The sequence below is a fragment of the Lacerta agilis genome, chromosome 12, assembly GCF_009819535.1.
Source record: "Lacerta agilis isolate rLacAgi1 chromosome 12, rLacAgi1.pri, whole genome shotgun sequence".
NCBI classification, from domain to species: Eukaryota; Metazoa; Chordata; class Lepidosauria; order Squamata; family Lacertidae; genus Lacerta; species Lacerta agilis.
Window position 1 is genome coordinate 6,425,092 of NC_046323.1, and position 11,886 is coordinate 6,436,977.

At 45.9% G+C, this 11,886-nt stretch overlaps 1 protein-coding gene across 1 annotated transcript in view; it reads right to left on the reverse strand.

Moving 5' to 3' along the window:
- The window catches only part of NPSR1 (neuropeptide S receptor 1), a 70,488-nt gene extending 68,533 nt beyond the window's left edge, over positions 1-1,955 (reverse strand). Inside the window, exon 1 of the mRNA XM_033165532.1 lies at positions 1,821-1,955. Coding sequence (XP_033021423.1) covers positions 1,821-1,955 — 135 coding nt within the window. The remainder of the gene's footprint in view (positions 1-1,820) is intronic.
- Between the last annotated feature and the right edge of the window lie 9,931 nt (positions 1,956-11,886).

Here is an 11,886-nt window from a genome sequence, read left to right on the forward strand (position 1 = left end):
TCCACCCGTCAGATTTCCCTATAATGTGGGTGAAGCAGCTGAGGGAACGCTGCAGTCATGTGTTTGCAAGAAGCAGGGAGGGGAGACAGCTGGGGGAAAAGAGATAAGCTTTTCCACGTCAAATAGTCCCAAGCCAAAATCTCTCCCCTAACAGAGGTGGCTGTTGCACTTTTGTTACACATTTTCAGATATAATAGTTTTGTCCCCCAAAGACAAATGCCTTCTGGCCTTGTTTGTGGGCTTCCTGGCCTCTGTGGTGTGTAGGATTAGGGCCGGCCCAACCATGAGGCAAGGTGAGGTGACTGCCTCAGGCAGCAGAACCCACCAGGGCAGCAGATCCTAATGACAACTTTCTTTCCACTTTTCCCCCCTTTATGTAGATCTTCCCTCACCCCTCCTTCCCTGGCAGAGAGGCACCATTTTGGGGGTCCACCTCAGGTGCCAAAATGTCTTGGGCTGCCCTGTGCAGGGTGTTGGATTGGATGCACATGATCTATCAGGGCTCTTACTACCTTTCTCTCAGGGCACAGCCATGTTGATCTGCCTTTTCTGCTCGTGTGCTACAGAGCCAGGAACGACTATGGTCATCTGCCCTAAACCCCTAGATCTACTAGATCAGGTGTCAGCAAACTTTTTCAGCAGGGGGCCGGTCCACTGTCCCTCAGACCTTGTGGGGAGCCAGACTATATTTCGGAGGGGGGGGGGATGAACGAATTCCTATGCCCCACAAATAACCCAGAGATGCATTTTAAATAAAAGGACACATTCTACTCATACAAAAACATGCTGATTCCCGGACCGTCCGTGGACCGGATTTAGAAGGCGATTGGGCCGCATCCGGCCCCCGAGCCTTAGTTTGCCTACCCATGTACTAGATCCATTACACTTCCACAGAGGGATGAAAGACCTTTTCCAACTTCTCATTTTTAAAACCACGCTGACCAGAGCTGTCTGATCGCTGTCAGTTTTGTTGTGACACACACAAACCCACATGCGTAGCCACCTGATGAAATTAAACCCATCGAAGGATTGGCAGCAGCCCAGACAATTATGCTATAAATGAAATGTCTGTTATGAATCTGTTCAGGTTCCCCCCTCCCAAACTTCACCTGCTGAGTGATGGCGATTGCAAGGTCCTCTCCAATGTGAGGGCTGAAAACAAATTGTCTCCGTTCACAAATCTCCCTCCCCAACAGCATCTTGAAAATTACAATCTCAGAAACTTTTATGCAAGCCAATTAAACTTGCAGGGGGAGGTAGACAGCCTCAAAAGACGGCACAAGGTTTTCAAATCACAGAACTCAGCTGCCTGTTGCTTAGAGTACATTTGTTGGGATGGCTGCGTGTTGGTAGTGATTTCTATAGCTCCATCAATTTGCATCACACTTAACAGAGAAACATGAGGAGGTAAACTAATCTAGGCAATCTTAATTTCAAGGCACAGGAATAGGGATGCAATTACAAATACGCTGTTTATTATTGCATTAGGAACATCAGCTGAAACATCGCTTCGCAAAAGAGGAAAACTCCATACTCAGCTAAGCAATTCAATATCTTTATACCATCCTTTGGATACACAAAGATCGCTTTCCTGCTCTTTGCTGAACGTTTAAATTTCCTCCCACTGATCACCAGCTGGGGAAAAAAAAACCCAGACCTCTTTGCCTCGAAGTCCTCATTGAAACAAACTGAGGGGCAGGAATCAGCTGCCAACTCAAAGCCAAAGCATTCAGTGCCCCAGTGGCGAGCTCTGCCTGCTTGCCAAGCTGCTGGATCACCATAATAAGAAAAACGAGTGACCGCAGGAAAGCTGTACATACCTTGAAGGAATAATAGAAGGATTCCTCCAGCACTTCAGTGAAAGTCACCGTCTCTGTGCAAGTGACGAGAGTGGAATCCTGGCTGTCAGTGCTCCCATCTGAGCTATTGCTGCCTTCTGTGACATTGGCATGCATGGCTTGTGGCTCTTTTCCGAACTGCTCCGGCTCTTCTGGCGAGGGAGAGTTAATAATACAGCCAGGCTCTCTCCACACAGCCGCACAGGCAGCTTCACTGCTCCACCAGTGGCTCTGGGAGGCATCAAACTTCAAGGCAACTCGGAAACACCATCCAAGCTGGGGAAACCTTCTGTCTAAAGGAACTCGGGTTGCTGACAGACCTGGCTGTCCAGACGTTTCTCGTCAGCACCTGGAGTCAATTACTAGTGAAGCCCCATTGAGTCATTCTTGTACCTGAGCTAGCTGTAGATCACCGCACATCTAAGGCGTCAACTTGGCAAAGTGAGCATCACCTTCTTTACAAAACAGAGCGTTGTTCCATGTCCCGTTGTACCTGGCAGGATGCAGCGCAGCCCATCAAATGTGTCATCAGTTGTTGAAACTTGCCTAGACCACCAGGATTTTGAAGTAGACGTTTTTTTTTGTTTTTGTAATTTCTCTTTGCATCATTTTCCAAAATCCGTGCCACAATTCCCTGATTGTGCTATATCCCAATGCTCAAACATCCTATTTGATCATTAGGGGAAAGGATGCTCCCAGATTCAGTGTCCAGCATCTCCAGGTAGGCTAGGAAATACCTCTGCCTGAATTCCTGAATAAAAAGCAAGAACTTTTCCCAACCCCACAACAAGCAAGTCTCCAAGTGCTTTGAGCTGACATGGCCTTTTGTGGCTATTATAATTTGCATGATTGCAGCAATCAGGCTTCAGTCGCTGCTGGTACTGCCAGTTCTCACAAACGGCGCCTTCAGGTGAATGCTGTTGGCTACGAGCTCATGGTGGCACTGCACATTTCCCAAGGACTTGCATGGGTGCAGTTACCGGTAGTCTGAACTGGGTGCATGTGTTGCCAGCTCAGATGATTCCCCCCTGGCTGTTTGAGAGGGGATGTCGGACAACAAAGCCCATTCCACTGGGTCATTTTGGTTCTTCTCTGTTTTGGTTGCTCACCATTTCTGCCGTGGGGCTTTATATTGCAAACAGATCGTGCAGACCAGATCTTTCTGCATACACAACTGGCACATCCGCTTCCACACATTCCCATCTGGCGGCTGTTTCCCCCGCTTGCTGTCATCCCTAGCAGCAAAACTTGATGCTCTGTATCCATACATGTACAGCCTCCAAGAGAGACAAGAAAAGGCTCCAACGAGCTGTAAGGATTGCAGAAAGGGTAATTGGTGTTAGCTTGCCTTCAATAGAGACAATTTATGCTACCCGAGTTAGGAAGAGAGCAGAGAGAATTGTAGCAGATCCTTTACATCCCGGTCATCATCTGCTTGATTTACTTCCATCTGGACGTCGCTACAGGACTTCATATACAAAATCGGCCAGGCACAAGAATAGTTTTTTCCCTTGTGCCATTAAATTGTTAAATTCATAGTTGTATAGCTTAAGGGGCGGTAAAATATGGGTGGGGTTTCTTTGCTTCTTTGTATTGTGAGAGGAACAGTGTCTGTATGTTTACATTGCAATGTAGCCGAAACAAATTCCAAGTATGTTGGAAAATGTACTTGGCCAATAATAAATTATTCCTATTCTATTCCTATTATTCCTATTCCTATAATGTTTTTTGTGGTCCTTCTTCTCAGTAACTTCTCCCTCCACTGTGGGCATGTGGGCAGCTTTTTCTGTACCTGTGTGTGGACACCTTTAAAAAAAATCCAAAAGTAGGCACGTTTCACAATGGGCAGAATGGAGGGGTTTTCAGGGTGGTGAGATGAAGGGTCATGTTGTAGCAGAACATGACCCTGCATTCAATTTCCTATCAGATCATCCAAGGTGGAAGCACTTTATTAAAGTGCCTGCCAAAGTGAGAACATGCATTTAAGCACTAAAACAGTAGCCCTGAAACAATGATCATAGAATCATAGAGTTGGAAGAGAAACACCATCAAAGCATTCCTGACAGATGGCTGTCAAGCCTCTGCTTAAAGACCTCCAAAGAAGGAGACTCCACCACACTCCTTGGTAGCAAATTCCACTGCCGAACAGCTCTCACTGTCAGGAAGTTCTTCCTAATGTTTAGGTGGAATCTTCTTTCTTGTAGTTTGAATCCATTGCCCCGTGTCCGCTTCTCTGGAGCAGCAGAAAACAACCTTTCACCCTCCTCTATCTGACATCCTTTTATATATTTGAACATGGCTATCATATCACCCCTTAACCTTCTCTTCTCCAGGCTAAACATACCCAGCTCCCTAAGCCGTTCCTCATAAGGCATTGTTTCCAGGCCTTTGACCATTTTGGTTGCCCTCCTCTGGTTCCTGGGGGAACCTAGAAATCATAGGCCAGTTAGCTTAATGACTGTTCCAGGGAAACTGATGGAAGGAGGTATCCAACTCTACTTTCTTCCGAGTAAGGTGGTCCCTCACTCAATCTCAGCAGTTCAGTGAGTTTCCCACAGCCATTCTTCAGGGTGTCTGGCAAGAGGGTCTCACAGACCTAAGAGTGGTCCTGGAGTTCCATGGCTGCCCTGTCCCAGCTCCTTCTTGATTGGGCAAGGGACCACTTCTGCAGGACTCAGGATGGATGTATGGATGGATGGATGGATGGATGGGTAGTAGTTAGATAATGTTTCATAAGGCCTGTGCAAGGTCTCCATAGTCAACACTTTAAGGAAGTTCATATATGTACTAGGAACATGTCTCTTGCATGCAGCAATCAGTGAAAATACGACTCATAGAATCATACAGTTGGAAGGGACCAATCTTACCCACAGCTGTCCCTGGGTGGGCTCAAACCACTGGGGGCCTTAGAAGGTGGTGGACTCTCCTTCCTTGGAGGTTTTTAAGCAGAGGTTGGATGGCCTTCTGCCATGGATGCTTTAGTTGAGATTCCTGCATTGCAGGGGGATGGAAGAGATGACCCTCTGGGTCCCTTCCAACTCCACAATTCGAGTTGATTCTATGATTTGGACTGTCAGGAAGAAAATGGCTGGGTTGTGCTCAAGGGGAGAGCAGGGGCTGTGGCAATAGAGAGGGTTGCCCTACTTGTCCCAGTAAGTGTCATCAAGCCTCCAGACCAGCAGTGGCTGCCAATGTAAAACAGGCTCTCATTTACTTATCAGGTTTTCTGTAGTAGGGTGAAATCCAGAATAAATTAGGGGAAAGTCTAGATTGGTGTTTTGGTAGTAAAGAAGTTGCGTGGATACTGCAAAGCAACAACAATTTGGTAAAACGCTAATTCAACGATAAAATCTCATCTGGAAGCATCCTGTGTCTGGGGCAGAGGACAGACAGCTAAGCTCATTCCATCAGCTTGGCTGAGACAAACTGTCTTTTTGGCTCATCTTCTCCCAGAAAAGTTACCATCATTAGTCCTTTTCACCTGAATGCACCAGAGGGAAAGAACAGGCAGCAATTCCACTGGGTCAGCGAGGAGCAGCTGCTGTTTCAGCTATCCTATCTCAGAACCGTGCCATCAGCAACTATTCCAGCTGGTGCCTATAAGATAAATGGTTTTTTTTAAAAAAAAAAAATTATGTTATTTTTGTGTAAGAATTGGTACTTGGGTCTGCTTGGCTCCCCATTCCCTTCCCCTTCCTTATTCCCTTTTCCATTTGCATTGTGTCTATTAGATTTTAAGTGTGCCACTGCCAGCAAGGACTATTGTGTCTGGAAGGAGAGCGATAAAGGATTGAGACTAAGGTGTAATCATCAAAGTATTGTCTGAGACAAAATAGCATGTAATGTGGATTTTTATTGTGGATGAAAGACATTTAAGACCCACAAGAAAGAAACAGCCAGCAAAGGGCTCTAAGCAAAGTGTGGCATGAGACTCTTAATCTCAGATCACAGGTTTGAGCCCCACGTTGGGTGAAAGATTCCTGCATTGCCGATAGCCCCTTCCAGCTCTATGATTCTATGATAGAGTTATAAACATTATAACTTTATATTATATTGCATTTTCTGGCCAACAACATTTAATAAGCAGAACCTAGCAATTGCTCTTCTTCTTTTTTTACTTTTTACATATTAAATTTGTTAGTCTCTTTATCTTGCCCAAGGCAACCCAAAATGACTTACAATTCATTGCGAAGATCATGAGCTTACAAAGTATGACGATATTCATTTCCAGATTCATACAACGGTGTAATCCATTGGCAGTTAACAGAGTAGGAAGAAGCCATGGAGGGTTGTTGTTTTTTTCCCTAGGGATGAAGTGGAATGTTTAATCAGTTCATGATATCATTTACACCATCTAATGTATCTGTAATAAGATAATTTTTGGATTCAGGGAGAATTTTCATTTGGAGTGGTTGCCATAATATGATTTTGTTAGGCAGTGATACTTCACTAATGGACTTCAAAAATTACATTTAAGAATAATTGAAACATAATCCTAGCTGCTCTCCTGATGAAATGGACACACATGATCCTGGAAAAGGTCACAACTATGTGCAGTTCCCAGGGAGTAGGCATGGCAGAGAAACAGAAGCAGAAATTGATGATGTTTGGTCATTCACCTCATATCCAGAAAAGTCCAGTATACCTGAAGGAGCGTCTCCACCCCCATCGTTCTGCCCGGACACTGAGGTCCAGTGCCGAGGGCCTTCTGACGGTTCCCTCGCTGCGACAAGTCAAGTTACAGGGAACCAGGCAGAGGGCCTTCTTGGTAGTGGTACCTGCCCTGTGGAATGCCCTCCCACCAGATGTCAAAGAGAAAAACAACTACCAGACAGCCCTGTTTAGGGAAGCTTTCAATGTTTAATAGACTATTGCATTTTAATATTCTGATGGAAGCCGCCCAGAGTGGCTGGGGAAACCCAGCCAGATGGGCTGGGTATTATTATTATTATTATTATTATTATTATTATTATTAATCAACCCAGAGAATATGATTGACAGTTGTTGTTGTTGTTGTTGTTGTTGTTGTTGTTGTTTTAAATCTGCAAATGATTACATTTCCTTGCCACTGCCCAGCATTTACATCATATCTCCTTTGCACTGGAAAAAAAATGGGCTGGAATAACGTAATGTCAACATGATTTACAGAATTAATTATGTAAGTTGCAGAATTTTGACACAGCGGACAGCGGAAGAAATAGCACGGTTTGGGGCAAAAGACAGAGGAATGAAAACAGTGTTTCATGCGACAAATACAGGTGGATCAGAAAATGGTGACTTCTTACATCCTTAATGGGGAGTAAAAACCAATGAACATAATGGGATTTCTGAGTAAATATGCACATTCTCACATTTGTAGTCTTGGTGAAAGTCACCAAGATGGTTTAAGTTAGGACTAAGCTCTATCCCACTGCTTCCTATGGAGCTCAGCTATGACTAGTGATGGGGGTTGCAGCAGTCATGTACTTGTTCATTTCCCCCCTCGCTGTGCCCTTGAGCAAACTCTGTTTGTTTCAGTCCATGGCGTGGCCCGCTCTCACATTTTGTGAAAATGGCATCATTGACTTTGAGTCTTTGGACTGTCACTGTTGCAAGAACTCCTTGCCCAATGGATTTCGCTATTCGCCCACCACTCTAAAGTATCCATTTGCAGGACTCCAGGGGGTATTGTAATATGTTTGGCTTGCAGTGCCCTTTTCTCTCCTCTTTGTGCAATACTTGCCAAGCAATTTGTGTTCCCAACCCTCCTGCCCCTGTTAAATCACACACGCAATTCCCACCTCTAAATTTAGTCTCTCCAAAGAAATTTGACAACAACTCACCTATATCTTCTTGGAAGAATAAGGAGAAAACAAGAGAAGGGAGGGGACAAGTGAGTTTTTTGTTTTAAACTATTTGGCTGTTTACTCATTCATTGATCCTCAGCTGTGTTGCTGGCCTTAACACACACACACACCCCAAAAAAGATGGTGTATATTTTTTTTTCATGTCTATAATTGTGACTCGCCTTCTGTGCTTCTTCTTGCTCTCTTGCTTTTATGACTCAAAATCATTTTTACAAAGTTCACCCACAATATGTCAAGTTTTGTATCTGTAGCAATACAGGTACCTATCTTTGAGTTTATACCCGAATATTATTTTTGTGGTACTTTTGTCTTTCATCTTCACCCAACTCTTAACACATCAAAGCTGAGACCAAAGAGGGGAATGCAAGTAGCTATCTCTCTCTCTCTCTCTCTCTCTCTCTCTCTCTCTCTCTCTCTCTCTCTCTCTCTCTTTCTCTCTCTCTCTCTCTCTGGCTCATGAATGTAAGGGCTCTGGGCTTGCACAGTCAATGAGATGCGTCAGTATTCTTAGTTTGTAGATGCCAGCTGAGAATTATTCTGTCTGTTCTGGAAGAGATTGCACTACCCATAAAGGATGTGAGTCACAGTTTGGAGCTGCTCAATGATACAACGTTGTCCCTCTCTGACGGCGCAAACGACTTTGGTGCATAGCTGTCAAGTTTCGGATTTGAAAATAAGGGATCAGCAGTCTCACCTATCCCGGGAACAGTCACATGTCAGTGGTGGGCGGAGCCAGAAGCAAAAGTGGGCAGAGCAGCAATGTAAACTCCAAGCAGGCTCGGGCTCGGAGCAGAGCAAAGAGGAGGGCAGCCAGCAAAGAGGAGGGCAGCCATGTGCTCCGCGCGATGGAGCCCCATCGTCTTCTTGTCTGATCCCATCAAAGCAGGACAGGAAGCAGCAGCTGCTCAAAGGCAGCCAGGCTGAGGGGCTCAGCGGCAACGGATAGGGGCTGATGCAGGGGAAGGAATACACCCCCCTGTAAGCACGGGAAATGGCTCCCACTTGCTTTGAGGGCTGAGGCTTTTCTCTCCAAGTAGGCGAGGTCTTCCCACCCAGTCCCTGGCCAGCAGGGGAGGAGCTGCTTCCATTAAAAACGGGAAATTTAAGGGAAATAAAAAATAAGAGAGAGCAGCAGGAAACTGCTTGAAATAAGGGAGAATCCCGGGGAAAACGGGATACTTGACAGCACTGCTTCGGTGGCTCCTAGTGCCCTTTATCAGATTCAGCTGATAAACAAACTGCAACCTTATCGGGACAGTGAGAAACTAATATTTTCCTTGAGCTAACCACTGAGGGAAATTCAGGTTTCAGGAATCAATGGAAACGGGATGTGGGGGACCAAGAGATTGAAAAAGTGAACAAGTACATGACAGTGGAACACCACATTCATCTAAAGGAAACTCCATGAAGTTATTATACACCTGCTTGGATGGCTCAGATATTGGAGCAAGGCTTTCCCTATTCTTGGAAGGGTTGTGGACATAGAGGGACTTACATGGCCATGTGGAGGTCCTGCCCTCTGGTGGAAGCTTTATCATTTCTGGTGGAAGCAATATCATTCACACTCAGATATAAAATTGAACTTACTGGCTAGATCCAAAGGGATTCTGCAGCTATTCTGTCAAAATAGGAACCAGGCAGAGGGCCTTCTTGGTAGTGGCGCCTGCCCTGTGGAACGCCCTCCCACCAGATGTCAAAGAGAAAAACAACTACCAGACTTTTAGAAGACATCTGAAGGCAGCCCTGTTTAGGGAAGTTTTTAATGTTTGATGTATTTATCGTGTTTTTAATATTTGATTGGGAGCCGCCCAGAGTGGCTGGGGTATAAATAATAAATTATTATAACAATAAAACATACCTAGCTATGAGACCTCTGATTGTCTCCACAAATGTTACTTCTTATCATGGCTTTGTTGTTGAGGTTCTGCTTGGACCAATACTGAAAGGGATGTGGGTGGTGCTGTGGTCCAAACCACTGAACCTCTTGGGCTTGCTGATCAGAAGGTTGGTGGTTCAAATCCCCACGACGGGGTGAGCTCCCGTTGCTCTGTCCCAGCTCCTGCCAACCTAGCAGTTCGAAAGCTAATAATAATAATAATAATAATAATAATAATAATAATAATAATAATAATATATTATTTGTACCCCACCCATCTGGCTGAGCTTCCCCAGCCACTCTGGGTGGCTCCCAAACAAATGTTAAAACAATACAGCATTAGATATTAAAAACATCCCTAAACAGGGCTGCCTTCAGATGTCTCTTAAAAATAGGATAGCTGCCTATTTCTTTGACATCTGATGGAAGGGTGTTCCACAGGGTGGGCGCCACTACCGAAAAGGCCCTCTGCCTGGTTCCCTGTAACCTCACTTCTCATAATGAGGGAACCGCCAGAAGGCCCTCGGCGCTGGATCTCAGTGTCCAGGCTGAATGATGGGGTGGAGACTCTCCTTCAGGTATACAGGACCGAGGCCGTTTAGGGCTTTAAAGGTCAACACCAACACTTTGAATTGTGCTCGGAAACGTACTGGGAGCCAATGTAGATATCTCAGAACTGGTGTTATGTGGTCCCGGCAGCCACTCCCAGTCACCAGTCTGGCTGCCGCATTCTGCATTAGTTGTAGTTTCCGGGTCACCTTCAAAAGTAGCCCCACATAGAGCACATTGCAGTAATCCAAGCGAGAGATAACTAGCGCATGCACCACTCTGGCGAGACAGTCTGCAGGCAGGTAGGGTCTCAGCCTGCGTACCAGATGGAGCTGGTAGACAGCCGCCCTGGACACAGAATTAACCTGCGCCTCCATCGACAGCTGTGAGTCCAGAATGACTCCCAGGCTGCGCACCTGCTCCTTTAGGGGCACAGTTACCCCATTCAGGACCAGGGAGTCCCCCACACCTGCCCGCCCACTGTCTCCCAAAAACAGTACTTCTGTCTTGTCAGGATTCAACATCAATCTGTTAGCCACCATCCATCCTTCAACCGCCTCCAGACACTCACACAGGACCTTCACTGCCTTCACTGTTTCTGATTTAAACGAAAGGTAGAGCTGGGTGTCATCTGCATATTGATGAACACCCAGCCCAAACCACCTGATGATCTCTCCCAGCAGCTTCATATAGTTACTAAAAAGCATGGGGGAGAGGACGGAACCCTGAGGGACCCCACAAGTGAGAGCCCAGGGGTCTGAACACTCATCCCCCACCACCACTTTCTGAACATGGCCCAGGAGGAAGGAGCGAAACCACTGTATAACAGTGCTCCCAGCTCCCAGCCCCTCTAGACAGTCCAAAAGGATGTTATGGTCGATGGTGTCAAAGGCCGCTGAGAGATCCAGCAGAACTAGGAAACAGCTCTCACCTTTGTCCCTAGCCCGCCGGAGATCATCGACCAGCGCGACCAAGGCAGTTTCAGTCCCATGATGAGGCCTGAATCCCGATTGGAAGGGATCCAAATGGTCCGCATCCTCCAGGTGAGCTTGGAGTTGTTCAGCAACCACCCGCTCAATCACCTTGCCCAAGAATGGTAGATTTGAGACTGGGCAATAGTTGGCCATATTGGCCGGGTCTAAAGCTGGTTTTTAAAGAAGCGGTTTAATGACCGCCTCTTTCAGCAGGTCTGGGAATGCTCCCTCGCAGAGGGAAGCATTCACCACCCTGCGGAGCCCATCGCCCAGCCCTTCCCAGCTCACTTTTATAAGCCAGGATGGGCAAGGATCAAGGAGACAGGTGGTCGGTTTCACTCATCCAAGCAACCTGTCCACATCCTCAGAGGTAACAGGTTGGAATTGATCCCATGAAACATGACTAGACAGGACTCTGGCACTCTCCCGCCCCGCCCCTGCTCCCACGGTGGAGTCTACCTCCTTCCAAATCTGAGCGACTTTATCTGCAAAAAATCATTGCAAAAGCATTGCAGGAGATCTGAAAAGTTTTCAGACCTGTCTGCAAATGGTTTTATTTATTTGTCTTTGCTGAAAATGAATTTTTTATGGCTTATATCGCATGATAACTGTTTTTCTGTATGATACCCAGATAATTTTCTTACAGGCACTGTATAAAAATACCATAAATAAATAAAAACCTAAGGGCCATGAATATGACCACTTGCTTGGCCTCCAGCATAGGCAGGAGGATTTTGTTGTTGTTCTCCTTATCTCCCGATATATTTAATTTCTCTTTTGGGATGGTATACAATGTGCGCATC